Source organism: Dermacentor variabilis, chromosome 4, assembly GCF_050947875.1.
Source record: "Dermacentor variabilis isolate Ectoservices chromosome 4, ASM5094787v1, whole genome shotgun sequence".
NCBI lineage: Eukaryota > Metazoa > Arthropoda > Arachnida > Ixodida > Ixodidae > Dermacentor > Dermacentor variabilis.
The window spans coordinates 25,763,966-25,784,629 of NC_134571.1; the positions used below are offsets into that span (position 1 = coordinate 25,763,966).

At 47.8% G+C, this 20,664-nt stretch overlaps 1 protein-coding gene across 1 annotated transcript in view; it reads right to left on the reverse strand.

The window, feature by feature from the left end:
• Positions 1–20,664, reverse strand: part of LOC142577938 (liver carboxylesterase 1-like) — a 28,257-nt gene that overhangs the window by 1,550 nt on the left and 6,043 nt on the right. The window contains exons 3-6 of the mRNA XM_075687376.1: positions 15,495–15,738; positions 11,767–12,075; positions 10,672–11,056; positions 9,520–9,822 (exon numbers count right to left, since the gene is read on the reverse strand). Of these exons, the coding sequence (XP_075543491.1) occupies positions 9,520–9,822; positions 10,672–11,056; positions 11,767–12,075; positions 15,495–15,738 (1,241 nt within the window). The remainder of the gene's footprint in view (positions 1–9,519; positions 9,823–10,671; positions 11,057–11,766; positions 12,076–15,494; positions 15,739–20,664) is intronic.

A 20,664-nucleotide genomic window follows, 5' to 3' on the forward strand; every position in this document is an offset into this window, starting at 1 on the left:
GCTCCGTCGTTTCCCTAGCTTTACCGCAGCAGGCACATGCTTCTTCTTCCTTCTTATATCTCGCTTTATAGGTGCGTGTTCTAAGGCATCCCGATCTCGCTTCGAAAAGTAATGAGCTTCCCTTTGAGTTATCATAAATGGTTTCTTTCCATTGGTTTCCATTGGTTCCAATGGTTTCTTTCCGGATGGATGGATGGATGTTATGAGCGTCCCCTTTGGAACGGGGCGGTGGCTTGCGCCACCAAGCTCTTGCTACTATGCTGCCTAATATCCTACCTAGGTTAACCAATGAGAAACAAAAAAAAAAGACACTATGAACTACCACGTCCAAATTTGCTGATACCCTATTGCGAACTGTGCTTTTGTACGTCTCCGTCTTTTGTCGTTTCCCTACTTTTCTTCCACCAATCCTCCAATCGCCTCTTACTGATGTCTATTGCGGACCTGTTTGCTTTACCATTGCTCCCGCTGAACCCAAGGGCTTCAAGGAGGCCAGTGGTGCCTAAATCGACCGCTGGATAGACGTCTTCACATTCTAATAAAATATGCTCCGTCGTTTCCCTAGCTTTACCGCAGCAAGCACATGCTTCTTCTTCCTTCTTATATCTCGCTTTATAGGTGCGTGTTCTAAGGCATCCCGATCTCGCTTCGAAAAGTAATGAGCTTCCCTTTGAGTTATCATAAATGGTTTCTTTCCTAATTTCGTTTTTTCCCCTTAAGTAGTTACTCATGGCAGGTTTCTTTTCCATTGCCGCCACCCATGAGATTAATTCAGCCTCTCTGACTTTCCGCTTGACCTTCTTTGTTGCTGTGTTGCCCACCCCACAGGCCGCATACTTGCTGGTAAGCTTCCTAGTTCTTTTCCTCCACTGTGAATCAATGTTTTGCCTGTACAGATACCTGAACACTCTCCCAGCCCATTTACTTTCCTCCATATTCCTCAGCCGTTCTTCATACTCAATTTTACTGCGAGCTTCCCTCACTTCAAAACTAGTCCAGCCCATATCCCCTTGCACAGCTTCATTTGTAGTCTTCCCGTGAGCGCCCAATGCGAGGCGACCCACTGACCTTTGGTTCCCGTCGAGTCCTGATTGGTTCCCGTCGAGTCCTCCAAAGAGTGCGTTGCACGCCGCCCTGGCGACGAGACGCGGCACATTCCAGCCTCCCGACCAGACGAGACGCACGTGCGCGGCCGTATTATTGGCCTCGAGCTCCACCACTGGAAAAGCTGGCGCCACCGTCGGCGTGACGTGCTAGGAGGGATCACGTGGGCATAGCGGCCGCGTCGGCTGCTTCGGGAGCGCCGAAGCGAGCTGAAAACGAGAGTTTAAATTCCATCGTACGCTGCGGTCCTCATTTAGTGGCGAGATTTTCCCGCTTTGAGTGTCTCCTTTACAACGCTTAAAAGCACTTCAATAGGTAGTGGCTGCCTTTGAAGGCGCGCAACATGGCAGGCTACTGCTCGGTGCCGCAGTGCCGGACTTGCGCAACGGAGCCCGGTGTCATCCTTATTCACACGTAGCCGCAGGACAAGAAGCTGCGTGAAGCTTGGCTCGCGAAACATAAAACCGGCAAACAGTCATCGGCTACAACTCGAGTATGCAGCAAGCACAGACGCGAGGAAGATTTCTGCTACGGCGCCGGGTCTGCGATGTTCGGAAAACGCGCACTGAGACGCTCACCCGAGTCCGCTGCCCGACTAATGTAATGACGGTTTGGTCTATGAACTTGTCGATGCTATAGATACTGGCAAGTTCACTGGAGTGGAAAGGGAGTGGTAAGAAGCACATTAAAAAAACATGGCATATGGTCATGTTTGTGTTAAGGATTAATGCACTAGATTACCAAAAAACAAGCAGCGGGAAATCGCACGCTGAGAACACCGATAAACATACAGTGCGGCGCAACTCGAGAAATAATATTGAAACGTCCAAGAATTTAGAAAAAAAATTGAATCGTCGCGACGGCACATCACAGTCCCCGTAGACGTCGAAGCCTTTAGAATGAAATTATTTTTGAATAGCTCTGATAGCACCCACGCAACAATGGTTGCTTGTATACTGTCAAATGCTCATATTCTGCGGCCTAAAGCTCATGGCACGGTGCGAAAACGCGCGCGCGCTGAGAAAGCGAAACAGTGCGCGGACAAGCATGCAGACGCGCAGTCGGTCGCTGCGAATCTGAGCGATCGCTGCATTAAGGCTTCATTTTATTACGCTCCATTCAGTTATAAAAACACTATAAGAACATATTTCACATAGTTTGCTCTCAGCGTTTACCTACCTTTCACGCAAGAAGCCGGTTCGGGAGACTCCATCGCGGCGACCGGGCGCAGTGGCGTTCACTGTACGTATTCGGTAAAGAGACATAGCGTCTGTAAACGATTCTGTGCTTTCAGGTTGCCCAAGGTTATTATTTAGATAGTAAAAAACTTATCTCGTTTCGAAAATATTTACAGAAATATCCGGGAGAGCTCGCGCATGTTGTTTTCAGTGAGCGCTGACAGCAAAACCTATGAGGAGCGCGCCACGTGATCCCTCATACTACGCCAGCGAGGCGCTTCCGATAGATGGCGACTCCGTAACTCCTCGCCGCCAATAGTTCGTATGTTTCCGTTTTCGCGCCGCTTCAAGTGGACAGTTTTCGTAAAGAAGCTAGCGCCATCAAGTGAAGAAATGACGAAAGAAGCTTTTTAAGCTTTATATATTTTTCACAGTGTGTCGCGGCGAGCATGTGTGTTTCTTTAACGGTTGCGCCTAGCTGCCTCGCAAATCTAGCAGCTACGGCTCCGGTCGTGCTGCGCTATGGTTTCGGAAGTATTAGTTGGCCTGAAGACATTCCATATTTCTCTCGCTAGACATAAAAAATTCTAATGTTACTTCGCCACAGCAGTCAATGGAGAAGAAAGCTTTATCGCATCAGCTGACTCGCGCAAGCAAAGGTTTGAGTGCTCCGCTGCTGGATCCGTAACAACGCTGGCTACGTTTAGCATTAATTACATAAATTTAGCGGATGCATCTCAGCGCCGAGACCTCATCCGCATGCGCATTTTTAAAAACACATAGGCAGCTTAGTCGCGCGTGCTCCGGCAGTACGCGCACACAACTCGTATTACAAGGCAGCTTCCCTCCCACATAATTCTTGGCAATGAACGGATAATATTTACCTTTCGTATCTTTGGCTTGGTGCGGTGGCGTTGGAAGGGGCATGGCGGTGGTATTACGAAGTAAAAATGGTTGGTACATATGCCGGATGGTGCATGCTATTGCTCATTTTGTTTCCGACGAAACGCCGACTGCAGATTCTGCTGTTTGGTACTGTCTGCCACGGCTTACCGTCTTAACTGTCGAATAAAGCAAGCACACACGCGAAATTCGATTTACAAACCAGCCCGACACCGCTTGACCGGGCGACAAGACGGGAACTTACTCCGCTCGCCTGACTGCTTGGATCCAACGCCGCCTCTATTCTTGTTCGTAGGGTTTAGATGGAAAGACACAGAAGGATACATCAACCCTCATCCCGACGTAGTTGTGGCACTTGTATATGCAACAGTATCGTCGGCGTCCTTTTGTTTTCCTTCGACTTTCAGGGCACGCAACGCCACTACCAGTAGCAATTTTGACAATTTTCGTCCGTGGGAGCGGCTGCATTGTGCACGTTCTGACCGCCAGGGCGGCGCTGCAGGCGTCGCGAAAACTCCAGCGCTGGTTCCCCATACTCGTGCGCAAGATAAGCTTGCTTGTTTCTTTTTCTTGCGATAACAATTATATGGACACTCAAGGCGCATTTCTGCTGCCGCCGTGTTGTGCCGTCTAAAGTACAAGGGCGATAACATCGTCGCCGTATGCTGTATGTGCGAATGAAATCGTTCGGGCGAGCCGACGATGGCGGCTCAGTCGCGCGCGTAAAGGTAGAAAGCTTGGAGGAAGCACGCTATCTTTCGTCGCACGCAAGGCACTGGGGAGAGGGGCACGGGTATGGGGGGGGGGGGAAGGGGGTGGGGCGTTCAACTTTGGTGGCTGCTGCCTTCCAGAAACGGGCCGTCAAGAATGTATGGAATCAGTACGTCGCCTGACTGCCCTGCAGCGATGAACTTACCTTCGAGGCGTATCAGTGGGCGTTGCACAACGCTTAGTAAAGAATACCGGCTCATTTCACGCAGTAACGATGAGATCGACGCCCTGCAACTGACAGTAGAAGGTTTGCCGACAATGCGGCCAGCGCGCGCCGCCGTAGCAGACGACGCCGTTCAAGATCCCGCCCCTCGAGCATCATCATCATAAAAACTCCTTTCATAAAAACTTTATTTGGCACCTGCGCGAGCTGCTGCTGCCGCCGTCTGACGCAAGCGCTCGCCGCATCGCGATGCAATGCACTCCGAGTTTCCCCTTAAATGTGAAACCACGGAGGTTTGAAACAGACTGTACATCGCCCTTCGAATGAAATGTCCACGCGCACACATGTAGGCACACACCGCGCGCGGCACGAAACGCACAAACACGCGCAGTGCAGGAGGCAGTCAAGGCGGTGCGAACGAGAGATGGGAGAGGGGTACCACCCGCTAATAGAATTTTGCTTCGCATGCGGCGCTCTCAACGCCGGCGCAGCAGCGCCGCTCTCGGTGCCGTTCTTGTCCATGGCGCGGCCACGCGTGGGCCCTATCTTGAAATTCATCTGCGATGGGGACAGAGTACACCGAGTGCTGATGGTTTCGTGTACGCTGTGTTTTCGCCGTTTCGTTCGCGTTGAAGCGAGAGGCAACACGAAGGTCAATTCGCTCGCTGCTGCTGCCGCGCTTCCTCACTCCAACGTTTTCACAGCGAGTTTCCGTGGTTATCGAGGGAGATTTGTGCATGTTTGCGTGTGCGTGCGTGACACAATGCTTGGTAATTTAGCTAGCAAGCGAGTGTTTACATGTTTACACGGCCGATAATACCATCATTACTTCGTATAGCTGTGTACTAATTTGCTATGGCAATCGATACTGGGCTTCCTGGCGAAACTGCGGCCTTTTGTCTGTCATGGGCGAACCATTCGCTTGGTAACCTTGCGTGGCGAGTCGTACCTTGTCAACCGCGTTTACATACGCAGCGGGACATGCGCCGTCTCGAACTACCGAGGGTAGTTCGAGACAGCTCTAGAAATGCGGTGTGAACCGTACACCACTTGTCGCATTCATGTAAATGCCGCTATAGATTCCCCAACGTGTTCTACCAAGAAAAATATTCCTTGTGTGTAGCCTGGCTAGCTGGTTCATTGTATAGAAGGTACATTAAATGTCATTTCTCTGTTTGCACCAGTGTGTTGTTTCCTTCGTTACAGAAAATACCCGAGATCTCACAATGTATCTAGCGCAGTTCAGCAACGACGCCGTTTCCGGGGCTTGAACACACCGATTTCACGACCATTTTAAATGCGCTATCGCCGCCATGCACGTAGCATGCCGGTAGCGGCGTGAAGTGCAACTATGGTTTTATGCATTGGGTTTTCATTTGGTCTTTTCGATATGTTGCTGAGAAGCGCAACCAAGACGATTGTGGCATATCAAATAAGTGCACCAAATAGTAAGAAATGTCTCTGAAGGTTTGTGTTTGGTCGGGCCTTCATGTTCAGTTGGCGAGAAAATAGTGCCGTAGAAAATAATGCGCAGCTGGAAAACCCGTGGCATTTGGGAACGGGGAAAAAAAAATTCAGGAAACGTGGATGGAGAAGTCCACTTGGCAATCTAGTGACGCAGTCCTAGACAAGTTCGGCATCAGTGTCACACCACTACGTTTCCGTGCATAAGGAGACGGATGTTCTACACTGCTAAAAAGATAGTAAGACTAAGTACATATATATATATATATATATATATATATATATATATATATATATATATATATATATATATATATATATATATATATATATATATATATATATGCGTGCCTTTAATTATAGCTTGCTGTGTGATGTTCTTCTGGTACATCAGGCAATCAGTGAGCAGTGTCTCGAATCAGCACTAGATTCCCGCGACGTCGCACGAAGGCACCGTCGTCAATCCAGACTTCGGGCTGCGAGGGCGTCGTCGTGGCGTGCGACGAAGACAGAGCAGTATTCGGCGAGACGGCCGACGTCCAAACCCGGGGCAGTTCGAACGCCGGCCTTAGAGTTTGCGCTTCCACCGTTGCGGCTGTCGGCTTCGCCTCGTGTTGGCGCACGCGTCTGCATGGATCCCGCCTCATCGAGACGCTCTCTTCTCCGTGGCGGCCGATTCTCACGGCTGCTTTAGTGGACGAGGTGTAAGGCGGCCATTCATTCCCGCTGAGGGTTCTCGGCAAGCGCCTGTAGGCAGGTAATTAAGCGAGCAGCCAATGAAGTTGCGGAAGATGAGTGGAGCGAAAAAAATATAATATGCAGGTACAGTGCACACGAATCTATGATAACTGCAGGTTTAGTGAAGCGGTTAATTAAACGTTCTGCAAGCAAATGCGATGAGCACGATTCGGTTCATATTCATCTTATGTACCTGTAACCTCATGCAAGATATTTTATGTTTATGCAGCTCAGAGGTGACAAGTTTATTTATGGAACGGTTATGTTCCTGCACGCAATTAAACTATGCCGAGATGGAAACACCGAATCAGGTGGATGCGCAAAGCGAGACATTTACGCAGCGATATACGAGGCAAAGTGTAATGCTTGTGGAGGGGGCGGCACGATGCGGCACCGATATTGTTAAAGAGCCTGCTTCACTGTATGGTTTCGGCAGTAAGTGAGTATAACACTCTGATTTGAAAATTATAACAGCGCTAACACATGCAACCACAAAAGAACAAGGACGAGACACAAGCGCTCGTGTCTCGTCCTTGTTCTTTTGTGGTTGCATGTGTTAGCGCTGTTATAATTTTCAAATCAAGTATGCACCAATTCGCCCAGAAAGAAGCCCTAATGATATAACACTCTCCTCCGGCCAACCTCTCCGCCTTCCCTCTCATAAAGCTTTCTCTCTCTCTCTCTCTCTCTCCTTTGTCGAGGGAAGAGTGATGATGAGAGGTGCGTGGGGGCACAGGGAAGTACGGTTCGCTCTCTTTTGCGGCTTTCGTATTGCGAGAAATTGCTGCTGCGACAGACGTTCTGCTGCCGCGCGCACGAGGTCGCGGGTTAGATTCCCACTTGCGGTGGCCGCATTTCGATGAGTGCAAAAAAGCAAACACACTAGCGCGCCGCAATTTGGGTGCACGTTGATCATTTCAAGCCACCGCTTCCTGTGACCTCATTACATTGTTTGAATTTTGGCGCTGTATGCTCCGAGCGCATCAAGCTGGAAAAGCTGGCACCGCCGTCGGCGTGACGTGTATGAGGGACCACGTGCACACAGCGGCCGCGTCGGCTGCTTCGGAAGCGCTGAAGCAATTTGAAAACGAAAGCGCTGCGCTTTTGATTAAGCGGGAAGGTTTTCCAGCTTCGGGTGTGTGATTGACTATATTGGAAAACCCTGTAATAGGTAGTGGCTGCCTTTGAAGGCGTCCGACATGGTAGGCTGCTGCTCGGCGCCGCAATGCCGGACGTACACGACGGAGCCCGGTGTCGGCCTTCACACGTGTCCAGGACGAGAAGCTGTGTGAAGCTTCGTTCCCAAAACTTAGAACCGGCAAGCAGCCATCGGCTAAAACTCGGGCGTGCAGCAAGCACTTCCGCGAGGAAGATTTCTGGTATACGACGTCGGGGCTGCGATGTTCGCGGTGAGTAGCAGAAAACGCGAACTCAGACGTTCGCCTGCGTGTGCGCTGCCCGGCTAATGTCATGAAGCTTTGGTCTACGAACTTGATGCTAAATACTGACAAGTTAACAGCAATAGAAATGGAAATGGAACGGTAAAAAGCACATTAAAAAAGGGGCATGGCATATACGCATGCTTGTGTAGCACCAAAGAATGAAATGTACTGGATTAAGAAAAAGAAGCAGCGGGCAATGACTCGCTGAGAAGGCCGATAAACACACATTGCGACGCAACTTAAGAAATAATGATATTGAAACGTCCAAGACTTTAGAATAATAATAAAAAGATTGAATCGTCGCAGCGGCACATCGCAAGTCGCTGTCGTAGGCGTCGAAGTCCCTATAGTTATGAGATTATTTTTATCAGATCTGATAGCGTCCACGCAACAGTAGTAGCTTGTTTGCTGTCAAATGCTCATATGCCGCAGCCTAAAGCTCAAGGCACGGTGCGAAAACGTGCTCGCAATGAAAGCGAAACATTGCGCGCACATGCATGTATAGACGCGCAGTCGGTCGCTGCGAACTCGTGCGATCGCTGCATTGAGGCATCATTCGCTTATGCTCCATTTGGTTATACAGACAGCCGACTGTTAGAACATATTTCATATAGTTCGCTCTCAGCGATTGTCGAGCTTTCACGCAAGAAGCCAGTTCGGGGGACACCATCGCGGCGTGCGCGCGCCGTGGGTGTTCACTGTACGTATTCGGTAAAGAGATAGTGTCTGTGAACCATTCTGTGCTTTCTGTTTGCCCAAGATTATTATTTTCACAGTAAAAAGAAATCATGAGCCATTCCACTCTGTGAAGGTGGTTGACCAGCGAAGCTGGTTAGCACACGACACGGAGGTGACACATAATTTTGAACAAAGGTACGAACTCATTGTCTTGATGGGCGGTCATTGCGACGAAAGGTATGCACACTGATTCTCTTGATCTGTAGTCATTATTTCACTCGCAACTGCAATCACGTTCTTTGATAATGTCAAATCGACGCATGTACGCCACTAGGTGGTCAGTTGGGCCGGATCGGTGTGGCACCGCAAGGGATATGTCTGCAACACGGAACGCGTAAACCGCTCCTCTTTTCGGTACCGATGCATCCACATTGAAATCACTGGCAACGACAATCGCAGCTAATTCGCGCAAAGTAAGTAGCCATGAATCTTGCGGGACTATGAGCCATTACGTTTTTTACTTGCTTACAGGGATATGAGTCATTGCTCACGGAGGTATGAGCCATTGCCCACGGGGGTATGGGCCATTGATAATGACAGTTTTCGACCTGCTGTTCTGTATGTTGTATGCGTGATTATGAATAATTTAAGCAATGTTCACTTCACTTTGCTGAGTGCTTGTAGCCCCTGCCTTACAGGGCTATGAGCCATTGAATTTTTTGCTTGCTGACGGGAGTAGGAATGCTTAGGGGGGTATAAGCCATTGACGATGATAGTTTTTGCTCACGGAGAACAAAAATTCATGGAACCCTAGTCATATACAGCTTCGTTGTAAAAACTTTCGCCATTTCGAGAGTTCTTACAGAAATGTCCAGGAGGGCTCGCGCAGGGTGTTTCTTTTGAGCGTCAACAGCCAAACATATGAGCAGCGCGCCGCGGTTATCCCTCGTACTACGCAAGCGAGGCGTTTCCGACAAATGGCGACTACGTAAGTACTCGCCCCCGATAGTATATCTAAATCTGTTAACCGCGAGGAGCGTTCTGAGAGAAACGGGAAGAAGCGAAACCATCGTCCCACTTGCCCCGTGTTAACGAATGAGCCGAGCGTCCTGACGAAGCTGTCCCGAACGGCGATGTCCTCGTCGTTGGTGCGCACGCTGCCGAGGTCGGTGAGCAGGAGGCGCACGGTAGTGTAGTGTCCGGCCTCGTCACCCCGAAGGTTCGGCTCTCCGAACGAGGGTTTCGCATCGAACACGAACCAGTGCACGGTCACGCCGCTGCCGGCCATCCGCTCGGCGAAGCGACGCATGGGGCAACGGTACCTGATGTCGGCGTACGCCTCGGTCCACACCACCGTGGAGTTGGTCGTTCCCAGCTCTCGCTGCATTTGAGAATGGTGTCGGGCCAAGGAATCAGCGCGTGACAACTTCGCAGCTTTCGGCAGACGTGTGCGAATATTGGAAATTTCGAATGTGCACACCACCCTACCGAATATATGCGAATGGAATATTTCTGCATCGAGTAACAAAATCTGATTCGAGAACTGAAGTTTAATATAATTGAATATTTGATTAATGCCGAATAGGGTCCTTGTAAACGTTTATGGTTTGCTCATACGAATTAAGAAATGACACTAAAATAGCGTTGCTTTCAATGGAGAAAATCTGGCTTGCTGCCGCCTTTTCATGTCGTCGCGCTCCCTATTTTACTTTCCTTAATACATGCGATAGTCGACGCCTAAAGCTTCGCAGTAGTGTAGTATATCCATACCTATAGAGACCGAATGAGCAGCCGCAAGGTTCGCGACATACGAGCTGAACAGGTATGACTGTGTGCCATTATCGGCGATGAGCCAATGACTGGTATGCCCGATGCGCTGGTTCATTAGCTATAACGCGTTGCTGCTGAGTACGAGGTCGCGGGTCGGATAACACCGGTCGCATTCGAATGGCGACGGAATGCCAAAGCGCTTGTGGGCGCATATTTTAGTACACATTAAATGGCACCGAATGGTGAAAACTAGTACTCGGTTCTTCGTTACGGCGTCCCTCGCGGCCTACCGGGCAGCTTTGAGTCGTAGAATCGCTTCAAGTATAACGACTACGGCGGTGTTCAGGGATAAAACGCAGAAGCGACAGTTTGTGCGTATGTTGATCGTTAAGGTAAAATTGATGCCAAACTAATTGTCATGCATATTTGATCTTAACAATGGGAGTCTTGTAGTACCGACCTCGTAATCGTTTAAAAGAACAGAGGCGTTGTCTATGCCCTGAGAAGTGAGCCAGTGCAGCATCCACTCCTGTTGCATGCTGTGCAGCGTCATCATCGGGCCTACGAAGTGGTACCCCTCATCAGGAGTGGTTCCCAGAAGCAGAGACCCGCGCGGTCTGAAAGCACTCGGCCCTTGTGCAGTGGGAATGTCATCCATGCTTCTGGAATTATCGATGACCCGTCCGTTCAACCCCGTCAGCCGTGGCACAAGCACCGAGGACGGAAGTCTTCTGAGGCATGGAATAATCTCCTCTGCGGACGCGACCTCGTCGTAGCTCTCGCATTGAACACGGCGGGCAAGAGTGCGCAGGTTCATCGCAATGACGTCAGCATCTTTCATGTACCTGCGTAAGGCGGGGTTGAAGCATTGTTATCCTGTTTGGGCAAATTTAGTCTTTAGTCTTAGTCAAGACAAGTATATCAGACGAGGGCCTACGAGGGCTTTCCTTAAGATTAGTTCATACTGCCGCTGTTCGAGCAGGAAAAGGAGGTAGAGAGTGGGGGAGGTTAATGCGCAATGTTCCTATTGTTAGCGTCAGATATACCCGGTATGATTTCGGTGGTGAATGGCGTACTTAGTCAAGGGAAAACACGGGGAAGGCGGGAGATGGAAATTCAAGACGATGAGCAAAACGAGAACAAGGTAGCTCAGGTAACAAGGTGGCTCCTGCTTTTACTTTGTTATCGTTGTGCTCATACTTAATCAAGCACTGTCGTCAATCCCCCGCGAGCCTTCCTGGCAGGAGGACAAATCCCACGGCTGCGACGTGTCGCAGCACATCTCTTTCCTGTAACCATAAAATGCATGCGACTGATTTCGATGGCTGCAACAGCTTATCGTCCACGCGTGGCTGCAGCCATTGTTTTCTGTACTGGTACCTACAGCTTAGGGGCCGAATTCACAAAACTTTTTCTTCGTGTAAAGGTCCTTCACCATTAGCCGGCCGCTTTGCAGCATCGGAACTGGCTGGCATTTTTTCTCAAGAACGATTCTATAGCGTAAAAGCTTTTTTGTGAATGCGAGCTCGCGTTTTTTTTCTTTCGGGAGCCTCACCGGGCGTAGGGGCTCCCGCTAATCATGATGAAGCGCTCCACGTCTGCGACTTCGGGTTGCGTGCTGAGCATCCAATGGCCCACGGACGCGGCTCCTGCTCCGTGTCCCGCAAGAACTAAGCGAGACGCGTTGCCGCCGAAGATGCCCACGTTTTCCCTGAGCCAGCGGACGGCGGTGAGCTGGTCGCCCAGGCCCAGGAACATGAACTCGGACTCATTCCACGCGGAGTGGCCCAGCAGCCCGAGCCTGTAGTTGGGCACGGCAACCACGACGTCCGCCTTGGCCGACAGCACGGCGCCGTCGTACGCCCTGTGGCGGCGAGAAAGCGTTTCTTTATTGGAAAGAAAGAAAACGAGCCGTATTGTGACGGTAATTGGCGAAACATGGAAAGCTTCTACAGCGCGTTTGAATCCTGGAATGGAACGTCTTTGTTACACGCTGCATGCGGTCTCTTCAATTACAAACTTCATTATTTTGACTTGTTTACCATTCGCTGAAGTCATTGGCGCCTAAGTTATGTAAACGTGAAAGCATAGTCTATCTTCATGTAAAAATGTTTCAGCGTCGTGTTCTCATCCACTTTCGTTCTCGCTTTTAATGTGACTTCTTCCGTGTGCTGCCGCCAGACCATTGTTTAGAATGGGAGCGGGGGGCCCACTAAGCTTCCAAATGGGAGATTTCATCTGCCGCTTCTCCGTCGGTTCTTTCTATTAGATGAAAATGAAGAAAAAGAATGACTGGCTCATAGCTGCATGACTAATGTTGCCGAGAGAGGTTTATCGGTTTTTCCATTGCTTTAGCGAATCGCAGTTTTCCTATAACCCCGTGTTAGAGGTAGAGGTGTGTGACCTCTAAAAAAAGATGTTTGAAAAACAAACAAACAAACAAACAGACAAGCAAGCAAGCAAAAGAAAACTTTTCTTTTCTGTATTCTTTTTCTGTGCATAAAAGTAGAAAAAGCTAACGGTTAAAGGAGTACTGACACAAAATATCGAAGTCGAGAGTTAACGTGTGAGGTCGATTTATGTGGGCACACACGTCATCTGCAAAATATTGTTACGAAGAGTTGCGAAGAAATGGTTTTATTTACAGGAGATGGACGATGATCGTAGCGTGATAGCAGCGCAGCCCGGCCTCTCAAACTCCTCGTTCTCTTCGTCTTCTCTTTCTTTTCTTCTTGTCCGTGCCTTTCGTATCTGTTACAATATCAACGGCGAATCTGACTTAGAACAGATTTAAAATCAATTTGAAGTACGTGCGCGCAGCCAACCGCAAAACGCAGCACCTGGCGACGTCGATATCGAGGAAGGATTGTAAACAACCGAGAAAACACTACGTCACAAATTTTCGTTGGCCGCCATGCTGCTTTCATGTGCTCTTCTACAATGTCGCCTTGACAAAGACAGGCCCACTTGTCGAAACGTTGGCTCCCGCTTTTACCTTCGTCTTGAATCGTCTCGAGTTTCCATCTCCCGCCTTGCCCGTGTTTTTCCTTCTTCTCAGTTGTTGCTTGGACGCTCGCTGTGTCGCTGCAACTGCAGAATTAAGCGACAGTGTTTGCCGTCTTCGCAGATATCCCGCACTCTCAGCTTGACTGCCATTGAACGTGGCCGATGCGAGGGTCTTGAGGCTCGTCCTCGCTGTCGCCGGCAGCAATATCCGAGCCGCTTCTTTCTAGCTGGTCGAATCGGAAGCGATTCTGCAGGAAATCGTCGCCGCTGGACGACGATGGTGGCGAGGACAATGCAAAGCACGCGCAGGTGTAGCAGACGAACTAGCCACAGGAAGCTCGCGCGCGCCAGCGTGCGCGCTGACGTGCGCGTCAGAGCTTACGTCAGAAGTTTTTGCTGTCACGTGCCTAGCTGTGTTTACATTCCTTCTCTGGCCCATCTCGTTGCTCTCTGAAACAGAAGCTTGGACTGGTCGCTACAAACAAGACTCCAATCCAAATAATTGCCTGCGGCGCTCTGAAGTAAATGAGGTTTCGTGCTTTGATTGCTGTGATTACTTTTAAAGAAAAAAAAACACCATATCGAAATTTTTTTGTGCCAGTATTCCTTTAATATTTACCCAGTAAAACGGAGTGCATTGATATAGATAATGCGAAAGTTAGGCTGGTGTCACTTTGTGAGCATAAACGTACAGGCGACATGTTGTTTCATCCAGTTTGTGTAATATTTTTGATGGTGGTGGTACGCTGCTTCTCCATCGCTTGTGACTCACAAAGACAACCTAGGTATGCGTCACTTGGTCTGAGGACCCGACCTGTCATAGATAAAAAGCAGCAAGAAGAACAGTCCCGTTTACAGACTCATTCATAATGATATAGAAGAACCTGCTTTGAAAGCCAGGTCGGACGCCTTGCCTAGTCTATCAGTGAGCGTCTGAGCATAGGTGCAGAGAACATGATTTGCCGTTGTCTTAACCTAGTGCATAGGTACAGCTAAGCCGAAAGTTTAGTGTTTCAGTGCAGTATTTTTGAGCAGCTACTCTGCGCTCTTGTTTCTCGGTGTCAAACTAAGTGCACCATCCTATAACAGTTCTATCAGGTTTTAACTGTGGAGGCAAAAAAGAGCACCGTCTCCCTCCGCTGTATGTTTAGATATTATTCCACCGGTATCTTTTCATTGCAAAGTAACAGTATTCCGCCGGTATCTTTTCATTGCAAAGTAACAGCTTCACTTGGCTCTCTCTATCATTATAGCGAGGAAAGCCTCTACAAAAGTTATTTTCCATAACTCTAAATTTCAATACAAGCCTTTATGGTGTCATATTCCGAGGTGGTAGGCTTCTGGCTACGCCGCATGAATGACGCCCTCCTGAAGTATGAATTTGGAGGTGTTGTATCCAACAAATAAATTAATTTAGTAGATTTTATGTCAGGCGCAGAATTTTAACTATTAGCTAAAGAAAAATGTGGAGCAGTATTAATTGCGCTTCATAATGGCAAGAAGTTTACCTTGGGAAGTAAGAAAAAAGAAACCATTAACGAAACCCGGGTTGCCTAAAGCCGAGCTGTCGTATAGATTTTGGCAGCGTTTGAATGGCTCTACCGGGTGTTCCTACGAAGACATTAATATTTAAAACAGCCGTTGTGAAATAGCAGGATGGTTCCTTCGGAGACACGCCGTCAGTGGTGGCGACCACGGCGTGACGGGTGAGACGCGTCAATTCGCAAAGAAATAGTTAAATAGCTTTTTGACTTTTAGTTTCCGTGGGCTCGTTGTAACAGGAAGAATGACGCGAGCTCTCTGTACAAGCGCGAAACTGGGAGCGCAAAAGTGGCGCCCTTCGAGGCGACTTTCGACTACGTCTCCCAGCAGCTGGCAGCCAGTGCGCTGCGACAGCGGGGAGCACGGAGCCGCAGCGCGTTTGTGCGATTCACGCGCGCAGGAACAGTATGTTCATGCACAAAATGTTCATGCATGTTGCGCATGTGGAGTCAGCATTAAGACGAAGATTAAAAAATATTCTGGGAATTCACCTACGAAACCACGATATTATTACGAGGCACGCCGTAGTGGGTGACTCCAAATTAATTTCGACTACCCGGGGTGCTTTAACGTGCACCCAATGCACAGTGCACGGGCGTTCTTGCATTTCTCCCCTATCGAAATGCTGACCCCGCAGCTGGAATTTGGTTCCGCGCCCGCGGACTTAGCAGCGCGATGCCCTAGCCACTACGCCACCACGGTGGGTAGTCGAATCTTGCTTTCGGCATGGTACACCTGTTTCCAGTGTGGCGAAGATCTCCTCCGTGAAAGAACACGATGACTGCGCGGGATCCACAGTCCTGGCCCTGGAACAGGCACTCCGTGTCGGGCGTCCACAGGTTCATGTAGAGGCAGTCTTCGGACGTCTCCCTGGGACTTGTGTACAGCCAGCTCGGGACAAGAGCGCCGTCTTGCGGGCAGGAGCGGGCTCGCTCGGCCAAATTAATCCTTCGCCTGAAGGATGAGTTGTTCAGGTGCGCTGAAATAAAGACAGTACCGATCGGCTGCTCACCGAATGCTGCGTTCCCCCGACTATGTTCAACTTGGCTGCTAGTCAAAGGTGTCCGCGGCAACAGCCAATTAATTCATTAATGAACGTGTATGTACTCCTTTTTCTTTTCTTCGACGCGGATACTCCATGCGAAGCAAAAACATTTCTTATGCGTTGTGGTAGAATACAGTGTCACATGTAGCAGCGCTATTACGTCTCCCGTATTTCTGTATTCTGCGTACAGAAATACGCGTACAGATAATCTATAAAGCTGTATGACATCTCCTGACGTTACGGCTTTTACCCGCCTGTAATCTAAATAGAATCGTCGAGAATGCAAGACCAAACTGGGCTAAATAACACCAGGGCCAGAATGATGAAATAATTCTATTCATAATAATTTTTGGCTTCATCATTGGGTATCACCAGCTATGCTGTCACCAGATCCCGCTGGCACGAAGTAATGGCGGATGAGTGCGGAGCAGGATCGGGTGAAAAGAACGGTTACGCTATACCGACCCAGAAACACGCATTCAGTGCTGAATATCAGACGAATCCTGGTGTTGGAGTACTTTTTGAAGAGAACCTTTCAGTTAAGTTGTTGTTGCTATTACGATATAGACAAACGTCACTGCCTTGAGGTGTCTCAGCGCTTTAGACATGGCTGGAGTTGGAAAGTGACATCACCCAGGACAACGTGCAGTCAGCCACATTTCCAGAATAATAATTCAATACGCAACTGTAGCTACGACAGGGCGAGACAAAGACGTGAACTGACAATGACGTTGAAATATTTTGCTGGAGCGCTGTGATGTTGCTCTCGCGTGTGTTCTGCGCCAACTGACTTCTTTACCCGCATCTTCAGCCACCGCCTACGGGGCCACTACAAAACTATGCATCTGATATGGCCTCTGAGATTGGGTCGCGTGCGTTGTCTTGCTTCCGAGAGCATTCATTCTGACCGCGTCTGTTCGTTGTGAATTCGTTTTGTTTTAATGTGTTTGCGCGTCATTTTCTTTCACGGTGCTTCTAATTTTATTTTTTATTTTTTATTTTACTACTTTCACAAACCTGGGGATAAAACAAGAGGAACGAGGAAGAAACCACACCTCTCTTATTTTATTAGCTGTGAGGCGCTGTGTACACAATTTTGTACGCCAAGGTCGTGCATTAACACTAATAGCATTGATAAAAGTAAGGACACCTAAAACGCATTCACTATGGTGAGGGGGCTTATCATAATAGTTTATCGTATCGATCGAAAAGGCTCACTGGGAGGGGGGGGGGGCGAAGTTCGAGTTTACATTTCATCGGGGTATCATGTTCAGTTGTTAACATCGCATCCGATATCGAATCGTTACGGCTCATGTGTCATGCTCCCCCTGTAACAGTGCTGTTTGACGTTTGCTATCGACCCCTGCAAACTAATCCAGACTTCCCACGTCATCTGAACAATACCATTCATAAAATTGTTTCCACTTACTGAAATGGCCGCATTCTTCTTTTTGGTGATTTTAACTATCCGGACATCGATTGACAAACCATAACTAGTTCCACATTAATGTGTCATGCAGAAGCGAAAAACTTCATAGATGTTTAAATTTTAACCTGCCACAATTAGTTTCTCAACCAAACCATGTCTCGCGAGGATCAGCAAACATCCTCGATAGTATATTAACCAATAGCCCTGAGAATCTATCATCCATCAGTTACTTCCTTGAAATTAGTGATCATAAAGTCATACATGCTCTCTTTTCATTTACCTCGACCTAAAAACAAACGTCCGATAAAACAATACACCTCTACATACGGGCAACTATAATGCAATATTTCAACATCTCAACGCCTTTTTTTTTTCCCGAGCACGAATCCGCATTTCACACTTGCTGAATTCATGAAAACTGGTTCATCTTCAAGAACAAATTAAATCATCTGACTAATATGTTTATCCCGAAGGTTACCTTTCACATTAATCGCAACAAACAATGGTTTACTCGACGCTTAAAACAACTTGAAAACAAAAAGAAGTGATTGTTTTGTATAGCCAAACGCAATGACGCAGCTGCTGCATGGGAAAAATACATTGAAGCCGAAAAATTCTACTTACTTCCCGTTCGTAACGCCAAATGCACGTTTTATCGCAACGACTTACCAAACTTTAGTAATAAGGAATCCCAAGGAATTCTGGCAAGTTATAAATACCACACATCTTCCCGATATTACACTGACGAGCGATTCGCACGAGGCAGTTACTGACCATGATTGTGCACAAATATTTAACAACGTATTCGCATCTCTCTACACTACTGAACTTGACGCGCCTTCGCAGTCACCATCCTTTAACTTACAAATTTTCATGCCGGCTGTCGCCTTTTTCGAAGAAGGCATTTCATCCAGAATTCACAATATGAAGCTTTCATCGTCAGCTAGCTAGTATGGACGTTATTCATTCTAAACTCCTGAAAAACGCGGGATCAATTTGTGCAGCATATTTAGGTCTATTTTTTTCACAATCACTCTCCTCAGGAATCAGGCCACTTGATTGGAAGACTGGCAATGTCGTTCCAGTCTAGAAATCAGCTAACAGAGACTTACCCTTGAATTACTACCCTGTATTATTAACTAGACATCATCATCATCATCATCATCATCACCATCATCACCATCATCATCATCATCATCATCACCACCACCACCACCATCATCATCATCATCGTCGTCGTCGTCGTCGTCGTCATCATCATCATCATCATCATCCCGTTTTATGTCCACTGCAGGGCGAATGCCTCTCCCTGCGATCTCCAATTGCCCCTGTCATGCGCCAACCGATTCCAACTACTATAGCGCCCGCGAATTTCCTAATTTCATCGTTCTACCTAGTCTTCTGTCGTCCTCGATTGCGTTTCCCTTCTCTCGGTACCCATTCTGTAACCCTAATGGCCCAGCGGTTATCTAACCTGCGCATTACATGACCTGCCCAGCTCCATTTTTTTTATCTTGATGACAATTAGAATATCGTCTATACCCGTTTGCTCTCTGATCCAAACCGCTCTCTTTCTGTCTCTTAACGTTATGCCTAGCAATCTTCGTTCCATCGCTCTTTGCGCAGTTCTAAACTTGTTCTCAAGCTTCTTTGTCAATCTCCAAGTCTCTGCCCCATATGTCAGCACTGGTAAAATGCACTGATTGTACACCTTCCACCTCCCTTTTCAATGATAATGGTAAGCTTCCAGTCAGGAGCTGGTAATGTCTGCTACATGCGATCCAACTTTAACTTGTATGCCTTGTAAAATCACGAAACACGTCATCCACTCGCTAATTATCAAATTCTTGGGCTCCAACGAATTTTTCCATCCTTCACAGCACGGGTTTCGTAAGGGCTTCTCTTGCGAAACCCAATTAGAACTGTTCCTTCACGACTTGGACAGTAATCTTGATTGTAACATGCAAACTGACTTCGTCTTTCTCGATTTTGAAAAACCTTTTGATAAAGTTTCTCACCGGCGTCTGTTACTAAAATTTTCGAAGCTGAACCAACATACCTAATATTCTTAAATCAATTGAATAATTCCTAACTAATAGTTCTCATTCGGTCTATTTTAACGGCCACCTGTCCAAACCCGTCCAAGTTACCTCAGGCATTCCACAGGGGTCTGTCCTCGGTCCCCTCCCATTAATATATATTAACGACTTACCCCTGCATGTTTCCTGTAATATTCGAATGTTTGCTGATGATTGTGTCATTTGCCGCACCATTACTAATTGACATGATCAACATATCCTTCAGACAGATCTTAACAGCGTACTAAATTGGTGCAATAATTGGCGATCCGAACTCAGAAACGCACAATCATGAGCCCAGCGCTTTTGCGCGCCGCCATGAAATCAGACGGAAGGGTTTGCTGTTACGCAGGTTCTGCATGAGCTGCCGTTACCCCGTCACTATAGAGTGATGTCTGTAGTGAAGGGTCCCCTCTTTATATTCAGTTTATATTTAAAATGCGTCGCATACATCTTCAAACACTTCTTTCTGATCGGGATTGCGCTGGGAGCTTGAATAAGATGTGCAAAATGTTTGACTAAAATGATTGGCAGAAGGTAGACGTTTGGGTATTTTTCGTTGCGAGTATGTCGTTGTATGCAGCGGGTTCAATTTTTTCATTATTTTTCACAATGTGTTATACCAGGAATAACATTCAGGAGGCTGTATAGGTGATTTTCAAGCATGCTAGACATAAAATAGTTGATGTTTCCATATCTGATGTTCCTGTAGTGAGTTTTCGCATGCAGTCCACATTCTGTAGACTTAACTCACTAAAGAACCCAAAATTATTGTTCAATTATGCGGCTGTATGCTTTTTATGATTCTTAAGATGAAAGGAATGCGGTGAAATTAAGCTTTAAATAAACATCATTAACTGACACGTGAAAGGGATAGCGCAGCTCACCAGGAACTGCTGACGAGAAATTTGTCCCGCTGTGCTGGCGTCACCAATGGAGAGTTAAAGGCGAAGTGCCACCAGAAGTGAGGTGAAAACATTGTTTGTAATCTCATCAACACCGTTCATGCATGCAATATAATTTTTCAACATCCCGTTTTTTTAAATTGGATGCATAGAACACACCTGCTTATTCAACTTTCTTGAACACAAAGCTGTGGCTCAAGCGTTTTCGCCAAGAGTCGCAACGAAACGAGCAGTGGGGCAAGCACCAGAGCCACAAACAACACAGAGACAAGAAGGCGCCACCAAAGTACAGACTCGCAAAGGTACAAGTAGTTTTTTGATAAAGTGGGCAAGAAACCTCGCCTCGAGTAAATACCAGACTGCAATAAACCAATTAGCAAGCAGAGAAAACAACACACTGCTCGTCCAATAATAATCTGTAAGCGTAACGCATCTTCAGGGAGGGGCA